The 24,966-nt window shown below is 40.3% G+C and overlaps 3 protein-coding genes and 1 long non-coding RNA gene across 9 annotated transcripts in view; 3 read left to right on the top strand and 1 right to left on the bottom strand.

Annotated features, from left to right (window-relative positions):
- The window catches only part of LOC144192128 (pleckstrin homology domain-containing family G member 1), a 28,243-nt gene extending 19,461 nt beyond the window's left edge, over positions 1-8,782 (top strand). For both annotated transcript variants that reach the window (XM_077711184.1, XM_077711183.1), the window contains exons 6-17: positions 1,050-1,200; positions 1,714-1,845; positions 2,327-2,509; positions 2,585-2,680; positions 3,002-3,088; positions 3,264-3,297; positions 3,380-3,472; positions 3,560-3,621; positions 3,726-3,917; positions 4,014-4,133; positions 4,207-5,986; positions 6,161-8,782. In XM_077711184.1, coding sequence (XP_077567310.1) covers positions 1,050-1,200; positions 1,714-1,845; positions 2,327-2,509; positions 2,585-2,680; positions 3,002-3,088; positions 3,264-3,297; positions 3,380-3,472; positions 3,560-3,621; positions 3,726-3,917; positions 4,014-4,133; positions 4,207-5,986; positions 6,161-7,119 — 3,889 coding nt within the window. In that variant the 3' untranslated portion in view covers positions 7,120-8,782. The remainder of the gene's footprint in view (positions 1-1,049; positions 1,201-1,713; positions 1,846-2,326; positions 2,510-2,584; positions 2,681-3,001; positions 3,089-3,263; positions 3,298-3,379; positions 3,473-3,559; positions 3,622-3,725; positions 3,918-4,013; positions 4,134-4,206; positions 5,987-6,160) is intronic.
- A 496-nt stretch (positions 8,783-9,278) lies between these two features.
- On the top strand, positions 9,279-13,383 carry tcp1 (t-complex 1). The gene is made up of 12 exons (XM_077711263.1): positions 9,279-9,580; positions 10,145-10,230; positions 10,310-10,438; positions 10,658-10,755; positions 11,051-11,161; positions 11,251-11,432; positions 11,657-11,783; positions 12,042-12,217; positions 12,291-12,414; positions 12,489-12,681; positions 12,754-12,917; positions 13,010-13,383. The coding sequence occupies exons 1-12, from the start codon at positions 9,508-9,510 to the stop codon at positions 13,221-13,223; spliced, it is 1,677 nt and encodes a 558-aa protein (XP_077567389.1). The 5' UTR covers positions 9,279-9,507; the 3' UTR covers positions 13,224-13,383.
- Positions 13,384-14,289: 906 nt separating this feature from the next.
- Positions 14,290-16,739, top strand: LOC144192130 (uncharacterized). Its single transcript, XR_013325050.1, has 2 exons — positions 14,290-14,343; positions 16,629-16,739. It is a non-coding gene; the product is annotated as an uncharacterized LOC144192130 (long non-coding RNA).
- Positions 16,740-17,608: 869 nt separating this feature from the next.
- On the bottom strand, positions 17,609-24,939 carry acat2 (acetyl-CoA acetyltransferase 2). Of its 5 annotated transcripts, none has more exons than XM_077711325.1 (14): positions 24,778-24,939; positions 24,036-24,170; positions 23,776-23,957; positions 23,465-23,582; positions 23,247-23,390; positions 22,875-22,997; positions 22,654-22,808; positions 22,305-22,415; positions 22,032-22,183; positions 20,725-20,876; positions 20,458-20,541; positions 18,074-18,179; positions 17,853-17,997; positions 17,609-17,776 (listed from the first exon to the last, which is right to left on the bottom strand). In XM_077711325.1, the coding sequence occupies exons 1-10, from the start codon at positions 24,824-24,826 to the stop codon at positions 20,753-20,755; spliced, it is 1,293 nt and encodes a 430-aa protein (XP_077567451.1). In that variant the 5' UTR covers positions 24,827-24,939; the 3' UTR covers positions 17,609-17,776; positions 17,853-17,997; positions 18,074-18,179; positions 20,458-20,541; positions 20,725-20,752. The 5 variants fall into 5 exon arrangements, with proteins under 5 accessions (XP_077567451.1, XP_077567449.1, XP_077567450.1 ...); XM_077711323.1 differs by having other exon boundaries at positions 19,562-20,541; XM_077711324.1 differs by having other exon boundaries at positions 20,457-20,541; positions 20,721-20,876.
- Between the last annotated feature and the right edge of the window lie 27 nt (positions 24,940-24,966).

Raw genomic sequence — 24,966 nt, forward strand, 5'->3', positions numbered from 1 at the left:
CTGGTGTGAAGCCACTACTGTAAGAGTTTTGGACAAGAGCCCGTCTTTGTGTCCGCACCACAGCTGGTGACCCCAGTTTAGGTCGGACAGGACAAGGAGAAGATGCAGATGTATCGAGGTCAAGGTCGGGTTTCCTCCAAGAACAATGTGAAGACTGTATGGGAATACGCTGGAATTTAGACATGGAGAAATGCATGATTGCAAACACAATGATGTTTGAGACCACTCATTTCCAGTTAATCACATCTATGTATCCGTTACTGTCAGTCATTGCACACAAAATGTGTGATTGACCACTTTTAATGACCTAAGGGTCATCAGTCTACTCTTCATGCGTCAGTAGTGATTGGTTGTCTTTCGATCTTTTACTATACGGGTCAATTTAACCTTAAAGAGTTTGATGAGTCTGTGTGTCATTCTTAAACACAGATTTGGTAAAATTACAGTTCATGTCATCCAAGGTTAAGCGTTCTGGCTCCTTGTCGAGTCATAGCATTCAGCACGAGTCATGATATCATAAGTAATGAGTCATTTAATATTACTTTTGATGGAAAGAACCATAAACAATTCATATTTTTTTAAATGTTAATCCTTGAGAGCCATGCTTGGAATTTTAAAGTCAACATGCATCAAAATGAGTGACTTTTTAAGTCACTTTACCTCTTTTACAGTTCAGAAAGTCTCTGAATTATTTTGACAACATTTTACATTGTTGCTAATCAATGAGTATAAATGAGACTATCCATTCAGAATAGTGTAATGAAAAAATAAATTATTATAAGGGACTGGAGGTAGTGTCAATGCCATAATACCAACATAACACTCCTATTCCTAAAATTTTCCTTCGTCTTATAATTCCCATTGATTTGCATAAATATATACATGCACAAATCCACCTAACCACAGTTGCTAAAGAACAGTTTACACAACATAACAGATCACATTAGGTGTGATCCTGGCCCGCCAAAGCTCATGACGTACTATACACTTCCAGTATATGTGCCATTAAATTAAGTCGACTCCATAATAGCTGTGTTTTGACTCCACAGGTCGGTGGCTGTGCTCGCCGAGTGCATGAGGAACAAGGCGTTGGCCAAGTTTTTCCGCGAGCGCCAAGAATCTCTACGCCACTCCTTGCCTTTGGGCTCTTACCTGCTGAAGCCGGTGCAGAGGATCCTCAAGTACCATCTGCTGCTTCACGTATGTCAATATGTGGCACCTTCAGCTCTACCAGAGTTTCTCTCAAACGGTTAAACCAGGGGTCGGGAACCATTTTGACAGAGAGAGCCATACACAATTCATATTTTCTAATGTTATTTCTTAATAGACCATTCTCAGATTTGAATGGTAAAAATACATGAAAATGTGTATTTTTTGTGTGATTTCACCACTTTTAAAGTAAAAAAGTCCCTGGATTCTTTTGACAACAATATTATGTTGTTGCTAATAATGCTCAGAGGTTAGTGGAGAGCCATATGCACCCTTGGAAAGAACCACAAGGGGCTCCCGAGCCATAGGTTCCCTAACTGTGGGTTAAACCATCCGTTAAAGCTACAAAAGTAGGCCTGACATATGGTACTCGGCGTGAATGTTCTTGTGGGTGATGGCGTGCTGTAAATAGACGAGGACGTAGCAAAACACATTTGGTTTTTGTGGTTGTTGGGCAAACAATAAATGCAGCCAATCATTTTCAGTGTTTGTGTGGATTTGCAGGAGATAGCCAACCATATGGAGAAGGACACAGAGACATATGAAGTGGTGCAGGAAGCCATAGACACCATGCAGAGAGTGGCTTGGCACATTAACGACATGAAGAGGAAGCATGAGCACGCTGTTAGATTGCAGGTAGAGTAAACAAACATCTATTCTACTCCATTAATGTCATGCGAAACCAGCTTTCATCGCTGCAATCACATGCCCCATTCAAGTCTTTTCAGTGAGCCCTTTTTTTTGTGTGCTGTTGAATGAGGCGAGCTGTGAGTTGAACTGAGTCAAGGCTCTGATGCTCGGCCATGTCTTGCGCAAGTCAGTTTTTCCAAGGGGGCCAATCATGGCCTTGGAGCGCTCATAAGAGGCCAGATTGTTTCTTCTATCAGCTGGAAGCCGGAATTGGCAAATGAATGCAGGAATGTGTGCTGGGGGTTTCTAGAATGCCTTTTAGAGAAAATTACCATCCTTGCAATTACAAGTTGATGCTATTTGTTACATTTAGTCCATCCCACAAGTTGCATTTGCATCAATATTCACCTCTGTTATCTTGGATAAGACACCATAAAAATGTATTTGGTATGGACATTGTCATTCCTTTGATTGTCTGTCTTTGCAGGAAATCCAGAGCTTGCTGACCAACTGGAAAGGTCCTGATCTGATTGGCTACGGAGAGCTGGTCCTGGAAGGAACCTTTCGCTTGCAGCGAGCCAAGAACGAGAGAACGCTCTTCCTCTTTGACAAGCTCCTACTCATCACCAAAAAGCGAGAAGAAACCTTCACCTACAAAGCTCACATCTTGGTCAGTCCCAGCTTTTTTTTTTATACAACACGCAGTAAAGACCAATGGGATGTTTAACCTAAAATTATATTGCAGTGCTGCAACCTCATGCTGGTGGAAGTTATCCCGAAAGAGCCGCTCAGTTTCAGCGTGTTTCACTACAAGAACCCCAAACTACAACACACAGTCCAGGTATCATAACATTAAATCAATACACAGGTGGCAAAAATAGGTCACAGACATGGTAGGCGTACTAAAATGACGTGTTTAAACTATTATAACCGACAATGCAATCCTACTGGAACAGTGTTTTGCTTCGACATGTTCTCGGGAAGATAATAACAGACATTTTCCTTATGTAACCACTGTTATCCACTAAAACTAGAAATGGCAATTGCGTAAGAAAGAAGTGTTCCGACATTTAGGGGCTTTATCCCAAACAAATCACATTTGTCCTTTTTTTAAAAAGGCCATGTGCGATGTTATCTTTATAATGTTTGACGCTGCCCGCAGGCCAAGACCCAGCAAGATAAGCGCATGTGGATTTTACACCTCAAAAGGCTCATACTTGAAAACCACCCTGCCAAAATTCCTGCCAAGGTGAGGATAGGTTGCCTGAGGATGGTTTTGGACCAGTCCAGAATCTTTGCACTTTTTGTAATGACCCAAGATTGACACTATGGAGTTAATCTAGCACTTTTTTGTGTGTGTGATGGGTTTGGCGTCACCTAGAGTCCAATATTAGACCTAACCTATAAAATGTTATCTTTTATAGGCCAAGCAAGCCATCCTAGAGATGGATGCCATGCGTAAGTCCCCCAATATAAAGATATATTTAGTTAGGAAATAAGTGTTGATTTTCATCTCATATTTAAACATTTGTTTTTGCAGATCATCCTGGATTTCACTACAACACCGACAGTGACAAGAAGGATTCCCCACAGACTAAAGAGGGTGCCAGTCCTCGCAGAGGACGCAGAAAAGGTGAGGATTTATTCGGGAAAATATTTTATCATTGAACATCTTTTGTTTTTAAAAAAGGAAATCTTAATGATCATTTTTTCCAATCAGAACCGCTCTCAAAATTACTAAAGAATGCCAAGCAGAATGCAGCCAACGCAGATGGGGAAAAGGTTGGTCAAAAACTTCATATGTACTTTAATATCTTTATTAAGCAAAGGATACTTTGTTGAAATGATCCAAGTTTTTATACAACTGAAACAATGTTTCACCCTAGCGAACAAGTCTGGGTGCAACGCTACTTTCTCCAGTTTCCCAGCTGGCTCTGGGCACAATAGGCCGAAGCCGCAGTCTCATCAACCAATCCCAGGAGTCTTTAGACCCCAGCGACCACTACGACCACAGCGACAGAGAGGAAGGAGAGGAGCCACACCAGCGAGACGCTGATGATGAGGATGACAGTGGCCTGGTATGTGTAAACAAGGTTTATCAGCTTTCAAAATTCAATGGATTTCAACTTATGTTGTTTTGGACATGTTTTTAAATGGTGTGGCTCTGCCTTCAGGGTGGTGGAAAAAGGTTGCGAGTTCCGGGCAAAAGCAGTCGAAAGAGGTTAAACCCTCAAGCATCTGTGGATAGTATAGAACAGTGGAAAACCTTCAACATGAGTCCTGCAGATCTTCAGGTAAGGGACGGACCAATAGAAAAGCAGCTTGTATTTGGATTCTTTACTCATTTTATTGTGTTTGGACATTCAGAGAGCCAGAGAATCCTTTGTAAGGGACGCAAGTCATCATCCGCCACTACGCAGGACCTCTCGCGTGACAGAAGAACCTCCAGAGTCCCCCAACCCAACCGTGGTTGTGACCGAAAACGATCATTCCGTCCGAAACATCTGGGCGGACCACCGCGCTCGGAGAGCCATGTTCCCCACCAGACAGCGAACAATGCAGCCCGATGACGACGATGAGGACATCTATCAGATGTTTGTCCCCACAGAGCCAAGAGGGCCAGAACCCGAGCCTCCCCCGGAAAGATCGGAAGCCCCGTCGTCTCCGAGGACGGCTCGGCCTTGCAGCTGGCATGTGGAGCAACTCCCCTCTGTCCAGGTGGAACCACCATCCAGTGATAGTAAAGTTCTGCGGAGGGCGAGCAGTGTTGGTGAGAAAAAGACGGATGATGGCCAAGATTGTGGCAACCTGGAAGTGATAAATGCAGAGTCCTCCGGCAATGAAATATCGGGGTCCTCGTCTGCCGAGCAGCTGACGATGGACGACATTGAAAATGTATACGACAACATCAGCTATGAGGACCTTAAGAGAATGGGCTTGATCAGAAGGGATTCTGATGAAGGCCACACATGGAAAGAACCTTATTCAAATGTGCGGGTTCCCCCAAGCCAAACAGCTAAGACACCAAGTATTCCAGATTCTTCTAATGTCTCAGAGCCTATGAATAAATTAGACAATGCATCTAGTTTAAAGAACCAGTCCTCCACCCAGAAAGGAAGACGAGAGGGGTCTCCTGAACTCAAGATAGTTGAGGAGAACATCTATGATACCATTTGCTTCAGGGATCCGCCATCTATCGACATACAGCGGACAAATGCAGTTAATAAATCAAATCCCAAAAGGGACATTTTAATATCTTCTCAGCAAGACCTAAATCGAGCCTTCCCCGAGTTTGAGAACCTTCACTCTGGCGATTCCCCCCATCCAATCCCATATCCCTCAGAGCTCGACTACTTCTCATCATCCACTACTTCACTGGCCTCCCAACCGTCGCCGAAAAGCGACAAAATGTCAGAGCACGTCGACGAGCTCTGGACTGACTTGGAGAACTACATCAGGAAAAATGAAAAGAAAGCCGACCGACTGCCGGCCGCCTTCCCAGTAAGCGCCAGTGAATCAGCCAATCAGACAACCCCACTCAAAACTAGCCCCACAAAAAAGCTTCCTGTCGCTAGCCAACCCAGGAAGAATCAATCCACCCCTCTACCTAAACAGCCTCCTGCCCATTTATCACACTCCATAAGCGTCCCATTGATCAACCTCCCTGACGGAAGTGATGAAACCACTGAAGGAAAATGTCAAATTCCTCTTTCTGATTCCCAACCCGTCATTCCAGAACCCCAACCAGGCACAGTGAAGAGTATGCGTAACAGACTGGCCCGCCTAAGCAGTGGTAGTTTCCGTCTTGAGGATGACGACCTGGTGGAACTCCCTCCTCTCAGAGAAAATGCCATTAAGGATATTCATCATTTGTTCCCAGGACAATTGGCAGGTCTGGACACCCCAATTGCCTCTTCTTCGCTCCTCTTAGGTGAGTCAGTAGACTCTCTGGATCTTATGGACAAAAACAAGAGTCGTGTCTTTTTGATGGCTCGGCAATACAGTCAGAAGATAAAGAAAGCCAATCAGCTGATACGTATGAGGAGCATGGATCCAGGCGACTCTTGTAATCGGGCAAGGAGTGACAGAAGGCAAAAAGATCTGGCTGCTATCTTGGAGGAAAAAAAGCAGGGGGGACCTGCAATAGGTAATACAAAAAAGTACAATTCCAACAACTATTTGTGTATGATTTTGTCAAGTACTGTAAAATTAGCATCTCCAAGAACATTGGGAATATGTTAACAAGAAATGTGTCAGAAAATAAATGTAATTTAGCCCGTGTAATACACCAAAATTTAAACTTCTGTATTCTGGTCTACAGGTGCCAGGATAGCCGAATATTCCCAACTTTACGACCAAGTCATGTTCAAGGATTCTTCTGCCTCCATCGGGCACTCTCATCCAGGTCTTTCCACTTCTCCGTCCATGCCCGAAACCTCCCTGGAGGAGGAATGGCTCCATTCCACATACAGCAACGGCGAACTCACCAACTTCATCTCCTCCGCCGGCGACCTGCGCAACAACGCTCGGGCATCTTCTTCACCTCAGCGCAGACTCGCATCTTCCTGCTCCATCCCATCCCTCAAGAGCCCCAAGTCCTCACCCAGCAGCCCCCCATCCCAGAGATGGAGCTCCTGCATATCGGCACCCGTCGAGAAAGAGGACCACGTCTATAGCACCATCAAGAGACAACCTTCCTTAAAGGCACAATCCTCCCAATCGGCCGGCACTCTAAATTTCCCACAGCCAGACCAGAACAACCAGTGTGGACCTAAAACTGATGGACCTACTGGTTCCAAAGAAAGACTCCACGGTCTCAGTTTGGCCAGTGCCGGCCGGCAGAGTAGCCTTCCGGAAAGGTCCTCCCGAGGGGAGTCGGACCTCACCTTACACGACGGCCAACAAGTGGTCGTCTTGAACCGAGCGACCGCCCTGAGCTTCCTGGCCGCCACTCAAAACTACTTTTCCAACTTTAAGGACAACGGGGAAGAGGACGACGACTACGTGGAGATCCGCTCGGAAGACGAGGCGGAACCGCAGCAGGGAAGGGCAGGGCAATCAGGTGGAAGCTCAGTGGCCGGCATGAACTACCAAAACAGGGGTGTCACCCATTCGCGGAGTTTACCCTGCACCCCTGTGCACTCTAGCGACACCTTGAGATCCCTCGAACGTGAACATCTGGAGAAGTACCTATGGAGCGAACCGCAGCAAAATCAGCCAAACATTGTCCAATCTCTTCGGGAAAAAATCCAATGTCTGAGCTCTAGTAGCTTTGCATGAGTTGACCTCACGACCAAAACCGAATTATCAATAAAAAACCGTTACATCCATTCTAATTCGACCTAAAGGGATCCTACTACTCTGCCACTATTTCACCTACAAACAAAAGGGAATTTAACACATTTAACACACATGTAGCACAAGTTCTACTAAAGCCAAAACCGGCATTTACTAAAACCTAACGTGTCAATACCTAGTCGTATATTTTATGGGCGAGGCTTCAAAGAAAACTACATTGGTTGTTTGTTAATGGTGAGCAATGGCGCTTTGAATTGTGCATGCAAGCCAAGCCGGCTCTTCCAGTTTTATGAAGTAATCAAACCATAAGTAGGTGTTTCCTTCCACTGGGGTCTCGTGCCAATACACTTAGAATATCTGTAACTGATTATTCATAATAGAAGGCCATCAGGGGCCCACCTAGAGAAGGTGTGATGACTTTTGGAGGACCTTGTCATATTTAAATTCAAGTTCAAGCACCTGGCCTGCAAAGCTAATGTTTACAATTGTGCTTTCAGCATTAAATGCGCTTTCCAAATATTCACCTTTGCAAACTAGCACTTTGCACTCACATGTATCTTACAATTAAATGGAACACAGAAAAAAAAACATGTTGGCAATTACAAATATAATTATTCTCATTACTAATTTTATCAGCATTTATAGTACTTTAAGACAAGAAATCCTGCTGGTTATTATCATGATAGATGAGAAATGTAAGTGTTCTTATTTATTTTAAACATGAGCAATATTCAAATATTTGATATGTTTGCATCTCAATGTTTCATCTCGTGGATTATCATATTACAACATATATTCTGGGACCATGTAGGTTTAAATACTAATTCTATATTTCTGTTTAGGGATGAACATGATTAATCAAGTAACTACCAATCCGTTATTGATTAGTAATTTTTCCCATCCCTATTGTACATGTTACACTTAAATGGACAGTGAGGGATTATTACAAACATATATATCAAACTACTGATTATACACTACATCCATTGTTTTTGGGGGGTATAATAAAAAGGTTTTAGCAATATATAGTTTATACAGCAGCAGCAGCAACAGCAGCAATTTACAGACTACTCAAACCATTTTATTTATTCAAAAACATCCCCATTGATATTTTATGACTATTCATGCAAGGGCAGGTCCATTACAGGTTGTAAATGAAAGACTAATGTATTTATTAAAAGATTATTCAGATTTTTGGGGGTGTTTATTTGCCAAATTCAAGTCAAATGCTGTGAATTGGTAGCTTTTTTTTAAAAAATCATGCACTGCTTAATGCAAGATCCAAATGTTAAATCAAAAAGCACAACAATACGGTCTACTGTTCACATGAAGACATGCATAAAAAAACACATTCGTAATATGAAGTATGTTCTTTTGTTTTATTGTATACGTTTGTCCTCTGCTTCACCGGTGGGGTTTAATCAGTCTTTGTTTGTTTTTTTTTCCGTTTTTTTTTTGCACTTTTCTTCCAAGGTCTACTTTGTAAACATTTTGTAAAGATGTACATTTTAGGGAAGTTATTCCAAAATGCCATAGTATGCTTTACAATGCTTTAATGTTTAGGTCAAGTGTACTGTATTTTTTTTAACGGCCTAGTTTTCATTGCTCAATAAAAATGTATTGAGGTAATAAATATCAACCTAAATTATGTTGTGATTTCTCTCCTCATTACTCATATAGGCACACACAAATATATTCTTTATTCTGGACCTTATACAATGTAAAAAAAACATTAAACCCAGCACAGGTTTTGGTATGCAGGTGTAAATCTTGGAACCAGGGTTTGCAAAAACAATCCTTCTCCCAACCACATGGAGAGCCTGGAATCACTTGACTCTGGAACAGAATTATTAAATATAAAACTAACTACAATGTATATATTCTTATTAATAAGTTAATTAGGGGCTGCGAAATGTTCTGAAAGGGAATAATGAATGACATAAAATAACAACTAAAGTACTCCATCATTCTTAATAACAATAATTGAACATGCAAATCAAGGACAAATAAAAAACTTAACTTTATTATTAAATACTACTATATACCCCAGTAAACGCTACCTAATAACGCCAGTAAACGGCGCTGTCAGAATACGAGGCTACACTATACCCTATCACGAAGAAGAATTGTGAAATAACGGGAGATGTAGTTTATTTACCGTCACAGAATAGAAACTTGATTTTAACGCAATTTGGGTGCAATTACGGTTATAACAATTCTATATCTAGTTGTAAATAAAATTGATGCAAGTTACGTTCGTTCTGGGAATAATTAGCATTTATTTTTTTTTCTCGAATATTCTGATGAAGTCCGGCTTACCCAAACTGCTTTGCGTTCCATCTTTCTCCTCGATCCCTGCCTCGCTCCAAAATGTCGCTGCTAGAAGGTCCGTTAAATGTTCTCGGCCAGCGAACAACTGGGGAATCCGTTCGCACCCAAAATGGTAAGCAGTCCCTATTTATACGCTAATGCGTCTGCTTTGTTTTTTTTGTGATCTCTGAGATCAGTAAAACGAACACTTTGTGTTGCGCACGTGCCCAGCTACTTGCTAACGCTAGCCTAAAATTCTTTGTCATGCTATGTTGAAGATCTGCTTAAGCATCACTAGATGTACCTTATCTGATCATCTCATCTATGTATGGACAAAATCCCATTTAGGTCCCTTCCATTATTACAAACGTGAATGGATGGCTATGCTAATAGGATAGAAAAACTGTCATGTCTGAAGGTGTGGCAGCTTCTGTAGTTCTTCACCCAATACATTGACAATACAATCTATGGAAAAAATGCATTATGTGATGAATCCATGTGCCTTTCTCGCACTAAAATAGCAACCTAAATAAATAAACTCGAGTTGGTATCAGCTAACGCTTTGTGTATGATGTATTACATATGTATAACATTCCCAAAATAGTGTAATAAACGAGACATCAAGCAAATAACAGTATTGCAATCCAGTGCTCAATTTTTATTTTGATGGTAAAGGTTTAAAATTAATTTATTTCAGTCATGGCTGCGGCATCCATTGCGAACATCGTCAAGAGCTCCCTTGGACCTGTTGGCCTTGATAAGATGTTGGTGGACGACATTGGGGTCAGTTATAACCACCCTATGGTTTATATATTGTTATAATGTGGTTTAGAAAATGTATCTAATTCAAATGTGTTTATAGGATGTGACCATCACCAATGATGGAGCAACCATCTTGAAGCTCCTGGAGGTGGAGCACCCGGCCGCCAAGGTCCTCTGCGAACTGGCTGACTTGCAGGACAAGGAAGTTGGAGACGGGACCACCTCTGTGGTAAGGCTCAAATTCTTCCATTGCATCCTGTTATAGTACCACACATCTGCTCAATAACGGGTGTGCGGCTATGCTAACAGGAGAGATAAACTCCCATCTGTCTCTGAAGGGGTAATGCAGCTTCACATGTGCTACTCCTCATGAAAAGATGGAACATAAAACATGCCAAGTTTTTCGAAAGGATGTAGGTGCGACATTATTTTTAATTTTATGTATTAGGTCATCCTTGCTGCGGAGTTACTGAAAAGCGCTGACGAACTGGTCAAGCAGAAGATTCACCCCACATCGGTCATCAGCGGGTATCGTCTGGCGTGCAAGTATGATGGCTTCCATCCATCCATTCAGTGTCAAAGTCATCTCCTGGTCTTCTTTGGGGAGACATTTTGCCTCACAACCCAAATAAATATTTATTATGGTGTCATTACTTCTACACAAATATCTAATATTGTTGTTGACTTATATTATTTCACAGTAATTATTGTTATGGTTTTATTGCCTACTTTAAAGTATATCTGTCTTGGTTTCTGAATAGATAAAAAAAATTGGACTCCTTAAAATACTTATGATTTGTTTTTATGGCGTAATCTGACAGTAGTTTTTTTTGCGGTCCAGGGAGGCAGTCCGTTACATCAATGAAAATCTCACTATTGGAACCGACGACCTGGGTAGGGAATGCCTCCTCAATGCAGCCAAGACCTCCATGTCCTCCAAGATCATCGGAGTGTATCCTTTTTTATCATTATTTTTGCTTCTGGCTCAATGCGACCGAGTCAAAACCCGCCCCTTATCGTGCCTTAACCCCCCGCCCTCAGTGATGCCGACTTCTTTGCCAACATGGTGGTGGATGCCACCATGGCTGTCAAGTTCGTGGACGCCAGGGGGATGGCCAAATACCCCATCAATGCCGTCAATGTGCTGAAAGCGCACGGACGCAGCCAGAAAGAGAGTTTTCTGGTGAACGGCTACGCGGTCAACTGCACGGTGGGCTCGCAAGGTATCTTTTTAATGGAAATGCCTCAGTGTTGTTCCCATTTCTTTTTACCGCTTTGTCTTTTTTGATGACGTGTGCGGTGATACGCGTGGGATAAAGCAAAAGGTCTGTCAATACAGTCACTGGATTTTGTAACCTGTGATGATTTGACTGGCCTGACAATTAATATCTCTTTACAATAACCTCCAGAATACATAACAACACCAACCGTGCCTGTTTGTCTACAGAAATGACAAAGCGAGTTCTCAATGCCAAGATTGCCTGCCTTGACTTCAGCCTGCAGAAGACCAAGATGAAAATGGGCGTTCAGGTGGTCATCAACGACCCAGAGAAGCTGGACCAGATCCGACAAAGGTTTGGCGGAGTCTTTTCTCTTCCTTGGCGCCTCTTCAAAGTCCCATCTAAGTTTGCCGTGTTGCTGGTTCAGTAGTCAATGCGGTGATACACGTGGGGAAAACGACAGCGTCCCCTCAACTTAAGGCGGCAGCTGGCTCGGTGCTGTTTTCTTTAATGTGGGGTTGACAGTTAAAACAAAACACAACTGCTCTGCATCATCATTTGGCTTATTGATGATGAAAAAGAAAAACACAGATTTTTTAAATGTATTTTTAGGGAGTCTGACATCACCAAGGAGAGAATTCAGAAGATCCTGGCTGCAGGAGCCAACGTGGTACTGACCACAGGCGGCATTGACGACATGTGCCTGAAGTACTTTGTGGACGTCGGCGCCATGGCCGTGAGGCGAGTTCTCAAGAGGGACCTCAAACGCATCGCCAAGGCTACGGGAGGTGAGACGAGATGTCCGCCGCCGCCCAGGCTTTGACGTGTGTGTGACCTTTGACTCCTTTTTGTTCCCATCAGCCACCCTCTGTCCGTCTCTTTCCAATTTGGAGGGAGAGGAGACGTTTGAGGCCACCATGTTGGGTCAAGCGGAGGAGGTCGTGCAAGAACGCATCTGCGACGACGAGCTCATCCTCGTTAAGAAGTAAATTGAACGCGATGACGAGTTGTCTTTTGTAATTTTTTTGACCATCTTTTCTTCTCACCCTCCTCCCGCAGCACCAAAGCACGCACGTCCGCCTCCATCATTCTGCGCGGAGCCAATGATTTCATGTGCGACGAAATGGAGCGCTCGCTGCACGACGCGCTCTGCGTGGTGAAGAGGGTGCTGGAGTCCAAATCGGTGGTGCCGGGAGGAGGCGCCGTGGAGGCGGCTCTGTCCATCTATCTGGAAAACTACGCCACCAGCATGGTGAGAGATGAACGCCCCACGCCGTAACCGGAGAAGCAAATCTGGAAGTTGGTCTCGGCGTCCTTTGCTCAGGGTTCCCGGGAGCAGTTGGCCATCGCCGAGTTTGCTCGCTCCCTGCTGGTCATCCCCAAAACGCTGGCCGTCAACGCGGCGCAGGACTCCACGGACCTGGTGGCCAAGCTGAGGGCTTTTCACAACGAGGCGCAGGTCAATCCCGAACGCAAGAACCTCAAATGGTGAGTGTTTAGGCCGGAGTAGTCTCGCCTGAGCTCTTTGTGGACTCAGAAGAGTTTTGGAGGGAATTCTTTTTTTACTTTTTATCTCTCAGGATCGGCCTGGATCTGTTGAACGGCAAACCCAGAGACAACAGGCAGGCGGGGGTGTACGAGCCCACCATGGTGAAGACCAAGAGCCTGAAGTTTGCCACGGAGGCGGCCATCACCATCCTGCGCATTGACGATCTCATCAAGCTGTTCCCAGAGCCCAAAGAGGGCGGCCAATCTTACCAAGAGGCCGTCCAATCTGGGTCTCTGCAGGGTTAATTTGATGGGACGGGACGGAGCTCTTCGGGGGGCTCTCGCGCTTAAGTCTAGGCTTAGGCTTTGCACTTTGCCTAATCACTGAGTCCCTGTTACCTACCCACTCCTTCAACTGTAAGTGATTTGCTCTTTTGTTTTGGACAGTAAATAATTGCTTGATCAACCTCTTTTGTCATTGTTATTTTTCATTTTCTTAGGGGGGAAAAAAGGAAACTTGAGCTACTGTATTTGTTGAGAGCACACCTGTAGTAGATAAAGGGTGTTCCAAAATGTTAGACCTCATTTCATAAGTCAATCATTTGGATAATTTTCATTTGAATGACCTCAGAGTTACGTATGGCATTTGTATATATATTTTAGGTTAAGAAATGATGTTCACTTCAAAAGAATAGGCAATTTGTGTGTAAATCAATAAATACACAATGCAATAGTAAGAATTACTATGCATAGCAAGGCTTGTATGTTCAAAAAAAATGACCACGGTTAGTAAGGATTTTATTTTTTGCACAAAATAATTTCCATGAATACTAAGGCTGCTTTCTTAAAAAAAGTAGACCAAGTTTACTAGGGTTTTTTTGTGTGGAACAATCCTGTATATATAAGGGCTTTTATTTGTTTTTAAAAAATGAAAATGAATAGAACAGCTTTACAAAAGACATTATTTAATAGTAAGGTTATTTTTTGTTAAATCACCCTGAACAGTAAACACTAGCATTATGTCTCCAGTCTAAGTACATAAAGTTTAAAACTATTGGGGGGGAAATGGACGTGTTTTGGGAATAATAGTTTACTAATACACATTGTCTATTTTGGAATAAAGGTGAGTTGATGTTTTAATATACTAAAATGTTTCTCAATATTTGGTAGTAGTGTACTAACATACTGGTTTATAGAATCGAGACCTTAAAAATCATGACTAATGACGTCATCTTCAAAACATAGACAACGATTTGAGAGGACAGCACCTAGAGGAGTGCGGTAAGCCAGCCACCATCTTTTTCACATTCTCAATATGGGCGTGGTTACGCCTATCGTCACGTACTGCGTAAATGTGGCACATGCGCAGTGTCTTGTCTTTTCGAGTAGCCATTTTTACGGAGAGTCCCGACCATCGTGCATCGAGGTAAGGCGTCTTAAGTCCACTTTTATCACGCTACCGATAGACTTTTAGCGATCAATTGAGCCAAAAACTTCACCAAATCTCTGAGTTTAATGCCAGGTTGAACACGGCGTCGACAATTAGAGTTTTGACTCATTTTCCCCACCGGCTCGAAGCCATGTGGATAGCTAGCCATCTTAGCATTGGCATCAGGAAGACGCTTCCCATTGGACTTGAAATGTACATTGTCCGTTTTCTCTTTATTATCGATTCGTGCACTTGTGTTTCTTTTTAATTTAATCGAACAAAGCCGAGGCATCAACGCACAGTTTACTGGGTAAATGCTCACTCTAAACTGACATCCATAGGCACGACTTGGTTCCTGTTGTGTTGTATGTAATGATAGTTTTCATTGCGAGTGTTAAACGTTTTCGATTTGTAATTGTTTGGTTTATACAAAAACAACCACTTATAGGAAACTGTTAAGCCAGCTTTCTTTCTCCTAACTGTTAATGTCAGTCTGTATATTTAATCGCTGCATTCAAAGCTGTTAAGCCAACTTTCTCCTAGCTGTTAACGCCAGTCTGTATATCTAATTGCTGTATGCAAAACTTTTAAGCCAACTTTATCCTAACTGTTAACCTAAATGTTAACGTCAGTCTGTATATTTAATTGCTGTATAAAAAACTTTTAAGCCAACTTCATCCTAACTGTTAATGTCAATCTGTATATTTCATCGCCGTATACAAAATTTAAGCTAACTTTATCCTAACTGTAACGTCAGTCTGTATATTTAATTGCCCTATCCAAAACTTTTCAGCCAACTTTATCCTAACTGTTAACGTCAGTCTGTTTATTTCATCGCCGTATACAAAACTCAAGACAACTTTATCCTAACTTTTAATGTCAGTCTGTATAGTTCATCGCCGTATACAAAACTGTTAAGCCAACTTTATCCTAACTGTTAACGCCAGTCTGTATATTTAATTGCTATATGCAAAACTTTTAAGCCAACTGTATCCTAACTGTTAACGTCAGTCTGTATATTTGATCGCTGTATACAAAACTGTTAAGGCAACTTTATCCTAACTGTTAACGTCAGTCTGTATATTTAATTGCTGTATCCAAAAGTTTTAAGCCAACTTTATCCTAACTGTTAACGTCAGTCTGTATATTTCATCGCCGTATACAAAACTTTTAAGCCAACTTTATCCTAACTGTTAACGTCAGTCTGTATATTTCATCGCCGTATACAAAACTTAAGCCAACTTTATCCTAACTGTTAATGTCAATCTGTATATTTCATCGCCGTATACAGAATTTAAGCTAACTTTATCCTAACTGTAACGTCAGTCTGTATATTTAATTGCCCTATCCAAAACTTTTCAGCCAACTTTATATTAACTGTTAACGTCAGTCTGTTTATTTCATCGCCGTATACAAAACTCAAGCCAACTTTATCCTAACTTTTAATGTCAGTCTGAATAGTTCATCGCCGTATACAAAACTGTTAAGCCAACTTTCTCCTAACTGTTGACATCAATCTGTATATTTCATCGCCGTATACAAAACTGTTAAGACAACTTTATCCTAACTGTTAATGTCAGTCTGTATATTTAATTGCTGTATGCAAAACTTTTAAGCCAACTTTATCCTAACTGTTAATGTCAATCTGTATATTACATGGCTGTATACAAAACTGTTCAGCAAACTTTATCCTAACTGTTAACGTCAGTCTGTATATTTCATCGCCGTATACAAAACTTAAGCCAACTTTATCCTAACTGTTAATGTCGATCTGTATATTTCATCGCTGTATACAAAACTTTTAAGCCAACTTTATCCTAACTGTTAACGTCAGTCTGTATATTTAATTGCTATATGCAAAACTTTTAAGTCAACTGTATCCTAACTGTTAACGTCAGTCTGTATATTTGATCGCTGTATACAAAACTGTTAAGCCAACTTTATCCTAACTGTTAATATCAATCTGTATATTTAATTGCTGTATCCAAAACTTTTAAGCCAACTTTATCCTAACTGTTAACATCAGTCTGTATATTTCATTGCTTTTTCTGGAAAAGGGAAAATAGCACTTGGCACTCATTAACTTATTCAAATTGTTTATTAAATTGCTTGTAAGATTTCTCTATCCTGTAATTGTTTGGCACCCCCCAAATACCTTGGTTAAATCAAGTTTTCCCTGTTTAGCATCAAGATAAAAAAAAAAAAACTAAGCCAATCTGTAGAATCTCCAGGCTCTATACTATGTTCTAACTTTTGCTTTTTTCCCTCTCTCCACACAACAGGCCCAAGAGATCTTCTTCCGAGGTTGCCCGCTTGAAGATGTCTCTTTTGCATCATATGGTGTCTGTGTACTTCTGAAAATCCAAATTAAATAAAAGCCTAAATAATCATCATTGTGATGTTTCACTGGCCATTCATTTCAACTGCTCTTTGACTAAATGTTGAAGGTAAGAAGGATCTCAATTGTTGTTGCAGCAGGAATTCCTAGTATTTATTTCCATTTTTTTCTGTTTATTCCCCCATCTTTTTTTAAAAAATGTTATTACCTAAGTGTTTTCCCTAATGTATATACCCCCATTTTTTTCTAATACTTTATTCCCCAAGCTCTTTTCAAAATTTCATTGTCTAAGTTTATAAACCCCCAGCTTTTTCTAATGTTATTTTCTGAGTCTATACCCCCAGTTTCATGTTATTTTCTCTCTATAAATCCCCAGTTTTATTCTAAGTGTTTATTCCCCTAATTTTATTTTCCAAATATAAATACCCCAACTTTTTATAAATATTTTCAAGTTTCTAATCACCAAGTTTTTATTTCCTAAATTTATATATACCACCATCTATATTCTCTTTTCATTCCCTTAACTTTTCCTAAATATTTATCCCCCCAGTATTTTTGTTAATTTTTTTTACTAAGTATTTATCCACCCAGTGTTTTTGCTTAATTTTTTTTACCAAATATATATCCCACCAGTTTTTTTTACTAAGTGTTTAATCTCCCAGATTTTTTTTACTGTGTTTATCCCATTTTTTTGTTAATTTTTTTTACTAAGTGTTTATCCCATTTTTTTGTTAATTTTTTTTACTGTGTTTATTCCCCTTTTTTTTTTTTTTTCTAAGTGTTTTTTTTATTTAATTATTCTAAATGTTTGCTTTTTTATTTTTTTCTAAGTGTTTTTTCCAAATTTAAAATGTTTACTTGTAAATAAATTTTTTTTAACTTTGATTATGACTTGCATCTTTTCTTAAAGACAAAACACATGCATACATTTAAAAGCTTTTATTTTGAAAAACTTGAGCAAAATGAAGAAATTCCTCCAGTCACCAGCAGGAAAAACAGGAAATAAAAGCTCCAGCTTTTATTTTGAAAAAGTTTGTAGATTGGTTCCCGTTGTTGGTCCAGCATCGTAAAAAATCGAATCTTCTCCACCCTCTGGTGGAGAAGATTCGAAAATTGAAAAAGGGGGGTTAGTACACAGTTAGTTCAAAAAACAATGAGAAGGGCTCACCTTTTATTTTGAAAAAATGAAGTAGTTCCTCTTGTCACCACCAGGAAAAACAGGAAATAAAAGCTCCAGCTTTTATTTTGAAAAAGTTTGTAGATTGTTCCCGTTGTTGGTCCAGCATCGTAAAAAATCGAATCTTCTCCACCCTCTGGTGGAGAAGATTCGAAAATTGAAAAAGGGGGGTTAGTACACAGTTAGTTGAAAAAACAATGGGAAGGGCTTACCTTTTATTTTGAAAAATGACAAAACTGGTTCACCATCCAGCACAGAAAAATTAAGGTGTCTGAGGCTATCTGTTCATATGGAGAAATCAGGTCCCCTTGTGGAATTCTGGAAAACAAAAAAAAAGGGTTAAAAGACATTTGCAAGTGCTTACCTTTTATTTTGAAAAGCTTCATAGGCAGGAAACTTTGGGTTGAGTTAAATAAAATAAAAACATTTGCAAGTGCTTACCTTTTATTTTGAAAAAATGCATAGCTTGGCACTAGACCAATCTATGCATTTTTCAAAATAAAAGGCAAGACCTTGCAAATGTTTGGGAAAATATAAAAACATTTGCAAAGTCTTACCTTTTATTTTGAAAAAAATGCATAGCTTGGCACTAGACCAATCTATGCATTTTTCAAAATAAAAGGTAAGACCTTGCAAATGTTTGGGAAAATATAAAAACATTTGCAAAGTCTTACCTTTTATTTTGAAAAAATGCATAGCTTGGCACTAGACCAATCTATGCATTTTTCAAAATAAAAGGTAAGACCTTGCAAATGTTTGGGAAAATATAAAAACATTTGCAAAGTCTTACCTTTTATTTTGAAAAAAATGCATAGCTTGGCACTAGACCAATCTATGCATTTTTCAAAATAAAAGGTAAGACCTTGCAAATGTTTGGGAAAATATAAAAACATTTGCAAAGTCTTACCTTTTATTTTGAAAAAAATGCATAGCTTGGCACTAGACCAATCTATGCATTTTTCAAAATAAAAGGTAAGACCTTGCAAATGTTTGGGAAAATATAAAAACATTTGCAAGGTCTTACCTTTTATTTTGAAAAATGCATAGCTTGGCACTAGACCAATCTTACAGTTTTTCAAAATAAAAGGTAAGACCTTGCAAATGTTTGGGAAAATATAAAAACATTTGCAAGGTCTTACCTTTTATTTTGAAAAAATGCATAGCTTGGCACTAGACCAATCTTACAGTTTTTCAAAATAAAAGGTAAGACCTTGCAAATGTTTGGGAAAATATAAAAACATTTGCAAAGTCTTACCTTTTGTTTTGAAAAAAATGCATAGCTTGGCACTAGACCAATCTATGCATTTTTCAAAATAAAAGGTAAGACCTTGCAAATGTTTTTATATTTTCAGAATAAAAGATCTTCCCAATTCAGGTAAAACCTCACTTGCAAATGGTGAAGTAAAAAAATGCATGGATCAGTGCTGGATGTTACACCAGAATTAATCTACACATTTTTTTACTTAACCATTTGCAAGTGAGGTTTTACCAGAATCAGGAATTTTGGAAACAAAAAACAGGGTCAATATACAAAGTTAAAAAAAAAAAAAAAACATTTGCAAGGTCTTAACTTTTATCTTGAAAAAATGCATAGATCAGTGCTGGATGTTACACCAGAATCAATCTACCCATTTTTTTTTAATTAAAGGTAAGACCATGCAAATGGTTAAGTAAAAATACATTCGCAAGGAAGGTTTTACCAAAATTGGGGAAATCTTTTATCCTGAAAAAAAAATAAAACATTTGGAGCCTACTTTTGCCTCAAGTTTTTCAGTCAATTCAAATCTATTTGTTCTTAAAAAATAAATACCTTAAAACGCTTCATTTTTGTCTTATGCCAAGAAAAAAGTTATTTTACCATACGTTTAAATGAGTCAAAAATGGCCCCTACACTATGGTTGAATAAATGCCTCACTTATTTTCAAGTCAAAAGGTACAAGCCCTGGGGTCTTTAAGAAAGTTAAGGGGATAAAGTACATTTATTTAATCCATCTAAAATCACTGCTTGACAGATTACTTGTTTAAGTTCAGGAAAAGCCACATTGAAACAAGTGGGAGCTACTTCTTCACTTGCCACTATAGTATTTAATTGTTTAGTTCAATTCAATAGGGATGACCCTACTTTAGAATTTTCCTTTATCACAGAAATGTCTGGTCTACATTTAACATGATAATCAATTACTGTTTAGCCCTGACATCTTTCAGAAAGTTAAGGGCCTAAAAGTATTTTATTTATTTAAGTGCACAGTGCCACTACATGAAATTACTTGTTTAAGTTCAGAAAAACGTGATAAGACACATTGAAACTCACAAGTGGAAGCTACTCCTGCACTTGCCACTGTAGTATTTATTTTTAAATTAAATTCAATAGGGATTGCTGTTTATTCGTTACGCATCCACTAATGGTATTTAAGTGGGTGACTTATCTACAGGTTTATGCTATTAAAAAAACGCAAAGTTAGTTAGTGATTTCATTCTAAATTTGAATGCATCACGATGAAAAACGAGCCAAATTGCGCAAAGCCTTGAAGACTGAACGATGACGTTCAAATATTAAACGGATAAAGAAAATCGGAACTATATATAAGTGACTCCCTGTTATGGCGTCGACAAGCTTCTCCTTTCCGCTCGTTTTGGCCACATTCTTGATCTTTCCCAGCAGTCGGTGCTCGTTGAAGGACTGAAACACACAATGGAATAATTACTTTTTAAACAAGGAGCGATCGTTAACGCGATGCAGCCAAATTGTTTGCAAACATTTTGCTGTCATGGCTGCATCACGCCAACGGAACATGCAAGCGTCAAACATCACTCTCAAGACGAGAGCTGGGGCTTCGAAATCACCAAACGACAACATACTGACTGTGCTGCAGCGTCTTGTGCGAAGTTTGTCAGAGTTTCTTCGGGAAATCGTCAGTTCTGAGCAGCTCTGCAGTGCACGCCCGTGCAGCCTTCCGGCACCTAAACCGTCTTGGCGTCTGACGTCGCCTTTTTGAACTCTGACATCGGCCACGCCTATTAAACATAGACACACACAAAATAGAAATTGTTTTCATAATAACGTGCATTAGTCAGTGTGTGTGCGTGGGGGGTGCGATCTTTGGTTGGATTTTAATATTTAACAGAAAATAGATTGTTTTCATAATAACACGCATTAGTCAGTGGGTGGGGCGGGGGCGTGGCTGGAAATATACGTGTTGATTGGGCTTTCATACTTATAAAAAATACATTGTTTTCATCATAACGTGCATTAGTCAGTGGGGGGAGCTGTACATACTTATTGGTTGAGCTTTAATCCTTTAAAATACAGTATTTCACATTATGGACATTGTGATGACATGCACTTTAGTGTTTGTTTTTTACTTCTAGACATTTAAACGATACTTGGTAAGCATAGTAATCATCACCCGGTGCTGTGTTGCTGGGGGCAAAGAAAGCAAAAAGATTTTATTTGCTCAACCCAAATACTGCAAAATGTAATGTTTTTTTCTAATATGAGAAAGAAGGCTTTTGTGATGTCTGAGGTGGGTTTTACTCATTTTATCTTCTGTATACTTCTCTATTAGCCTTACTATAAATTGTCTTTCATTAATGAAAATAGCCTTACTAAATATGGTCATTTTTTAACAAATAAAAGCCTTACTATACTTGCCCTATTTTTATTAAAGAAAAAAACCCTGACTATACATGGTCATTATTTGAACAAATATAAGCCTTGCTATGCCTAGTCATTCTTCTTATTAAATTATGTATTTATTTATTTAAAAAACATTACAAACAAGAAATACTGGTAACACATAAGCCTACAGTCCCTGGAATTGGTAGAGAGTCTCCCACCCAAGGGCTAACCACAGTCAACCCTGCTTACCTTTCATTAACAGACACATTCTCAAGGTAGTATGCCATAAGCACAATGAGAAAACAGGATCCGATAACTTAAATATCAACTACAATTTAAAAAAATAGCAAACTCTTACCTCTTTAGTGCCCACAATTTCCTTGAAATTTTTGGTGCCTTCTTTGCAAAATTTGTTTAAAGGGTATGCCACACTGTCATACTGTAACATGCAAAATGCCTTTTTTTGAAGTGAATGGCTTTTATTAACCTAAAACGATAGAAATGCCGGGGTGGGGGGGGGGGGGGGGTGTTGTCAAGGGCACTCAACACACATGGCGATGCCCATCCCTCCACCGATGCACAGGGATGCCACGCCCTTCTTCCCACCAGTTCTCCGGAGTGCGTGGAGCAGGGTCACCAAAATCCTGCAGCCTGACATTCCAATGGGGTGACCCAATGCGATGGCACCACCATTCACATTTACCTGCAGTGTGAAAGGACTCATGGTTACATTACCTTTAAAAAACTGAAACACTTTCTTCAGCCTGATTGATAAAATTCATTTACTTTAAATTTCAAAGGTAAAATAGATAAACCAACATTACCTTTTCTTCTTTGAGTCCAAGCTCTTTAACCACAGCGATGGACTGTGCAGCAAAAGCCTCATTGATCTCAAAGAGATCCACTTGGTCCAGTTGCCACCCGGCCTTCTCAACCTGGAGTGTAAAAAATATTTTTAAAAAATGTTTTCAACATATTTAGGAGCATGCAAATGGCGCCAGAAACATTAAAAGTCCACAGCGGGGTTGTCAAACTCAGGTCTGCATGGCTCCCCCCAAAAAACTTGTAATAGAGAAGGCCATCATGTTTTGGGAGAATACATTTAAAAAAAATAACACTAGCAGCCCACCAGGCTTTAAAAGAATTGGGAGAAACCCATGGAGTGCATCTTACAGCTTTCCTGATTGCTGGTACGGGTCCAGTTCCCATGATGGACGGGTCGAGCCCGGCTTGAGCCCACGTCACGATCCTGGCCATGGCTTTTAAGCCCCGCTTGGAGGCCTCCGATTGGCTCATGAGCAGGGCAGCGGCAGCGCCATCATTGATACCTGCGGTTGGATGACTCCTTCAAATAAAAGTTGTTTGGCGCCCTAGTCGACGTCAAAAGGGGCCACCTGAGGCGTTGCCGGCGGTGACGGTGCCGCTGGCGTCTTTGACGAAGCATGGCCTTAGCTTGGACATGCTGTCAAGATGGCTGCCGTGTCGGGGGAACTCGTCCAACTTGACTTCCACGGCACCTGAGAAATGAGGGATGATAAAATATTAATGTTCTCATCATGCAGTCTTTTTCTCTTATTGATGAATACAAATAAAAATAAATACACTAGTTAAGACCCTCAGTAACACTAAAGAAAATATTTTTGATTATATCTATACATGATAGTGTTGTTTTTTTTTAGTATGATTAAATACATTTTGAGTAAAAACAACCCTGAGTAAGACTCTAATATAACATTATAATATTAAGGATGGATTTGCTTCCTGACCTTTCCTGGACGGAATAGAAACTGGCACAATTTCTTGGAGAAAGTGGCCGGCTTTTTGCGCCGCTTCCGCTTTATTCTGCGAGCGGACGGCGAAGACGTCTTGTGCCTCTCGGCTGACGCTCCACTGCTTGGCCACGTTCTCCGCTGTAGTGAGAAAAATTCAAAACTGCTTGCAAAATTTGCACATTCTTGCAAATTCATTTTACAACAGGGCGTACCTGTGATGCCCATGTGGTAGCCGTGAAAGGCATCGGTCAAACCATCAGCCACCATCGAGTCCTGCAGGGAGGCGTCGCCCATTTTGACTCCGCCTCTCATGTGAAGCGTATGAGGAGCCTGCAAGATGTAAACAATAACAGCAATTTACAGTTTTCTGTTTTATGTTGACATTTATGTTGAAAATATAATACTACTCTTATCTATAAATAATACTACCTTATCTATAAAGACCAACACCAGCCTAAATTCAGAATTATATTTTTGTTGGGATGTTTTTACTACTTATTTATGCACTATTGAGTATAGTTACCCTGCTCATGCTTTCCATGCCTCCCGCCACCACAACCATGGACTCCCCAGTCTGGATGGACTGCGCACCCAGACACACGGCTTTCAGGCCGGATCCGCAAACCATCTGGCAGCTCCATGCTGGGACCGAATAGGGAATGCCCGCTCCCACGCTGGCCTGCCGTGCCGGGTTTTGTCCGTGACCTAAGAAATAACAAGAAAAGTGATGGGAAGTTCACAGTGCTGCTATTATTTTCCCCCGGGCAACGTCACTGTCATCACCTGCCGTCAGGACGTGGCCCATGATGACCTCGGAGACGTCTTCTGGATTTACCGCAGCCCGCTTTAGGACATCTTTGATCACCACGGAACATAGGTCGTGCAGAGGCACCGTGGACAGAGAACCATTCAGGGAACCTGTAAAAAAAGGGGGAAATTGAATTTAAAACTTTTATTGTCATTATAGTATAATAAGTATAATGGGATTATGAAATTAAGCACTGTCAATTGACTCTGGATGTGGGTCTTCTGACCCAGATGCCAGTTGCACTACTTTAACAAATGCATCTTTTCTTTTAATGAGGGAAACATTATATATATGCAACTTGGTGACGATATAACAGAGAAAAAACTGTCGCAATCGATAAATTGTGATACAATAAATGGGTCCAATGTGTACATGCAAGTATTCAGTAACCAATCGTACGAGTGACAATTCTGTGGCCCTATGACTAATTGGCCAATCACAGCTCTCGACCTAGACCGGACAATCGGATGCAGCCAATAGAAACTCCGTGTGATACACGTCACGAATGTGCATCCTATTGCACATGTTGTAATGAATCGGTTCAATAACAAACATTTTATATTAGATACTTTTTGAAAACAGATATTTAACTAGGTTCCATTTGGATCATTACAAAGCACAATGAGTACACGACAAACGTATATTAAGTGATGAGAAAAATACAATAAATTGAGGAAGGCGATATGAAGAATTATATCAGAAGAGTGTGTACTTTACCAATTGGAGACCGCGCAGCGGAGACGATGACAATATCATCTTTACTCATGTTGACTGGCTTTAGTTTGCTGTTGCTTGTTACGACAGTTCAACACTGACTGTCGTGTTGTGCGTAAACTGCACAACCCTGTTTAACACTACCTCCCTTTTTACTGTAGGTGAGCGTTCCAACACCGCCGTCTTGTGGAG

Source organism: Stigmatopora nigra, unplaced genomic scaffold (assembly GCF_051989575.1).
Source record: "Stigmatopora nigra isolate UIUO_SnigA unplaced genomic scaffold, RoL_Snig_1.1 HiC_scaffold_25, whole genome shotgun sequence".
Classification (NCBI taxonomy): domain Eukaryota; kingdom Metazoa; phylum Chordata; class Actinopteri; order Syngnathiformes; family Syngnathidae; genus Stigmatopora; species Stigmatopora nigra.

Excerpts from the sequence above, each read along its gene's own strand:
- acat2 (XM_077711325.1), bottom strand. The coding sequence starts at position 24,826 with ATGAGTAAAGATGATATTGTCATCGTCTCCGCTGCGCGGTCTCCAATT. Across the intron at positions 23,391-23,464 it reads CTACCACATGGGCATCACAG|CGGAGAACGTGGCCAAGCAG; the intron begins GTACGCCCTGTT and ends TTCTCACTACAG. Across the intron at positions 22,416-22,653 it reads TACCAGCAATCAGGAAAGCT|GTTGAGAAGGCCGGGTGGCA; the intron begins GTAAGATGCACT and ends TTTACACTCCAG.
- tcp1 (XM_077711263.1), top strand. The coding sequence starts at position 9,508 with ATGTCGCTGCTAGAAGGTCCGTTAAATGTTCTCGGCCAGCGAACAACT. Across the intron at positions 11,784-12,041 it reads CTGGACCAGATCCGACAAAG|GGAGTCTGACATCACCAAGG; the intron begins GTTTGGCGGAGT and ends ATGTATTTTTAG. Across the intron at positions 12,918-13,009 it reads GAACGCAAGAACCTCAAATG|GATCGGCCTGGATCTGTTGA; the intron begins GTGAGTGTTTAG and ends TTTATCTCTCAG.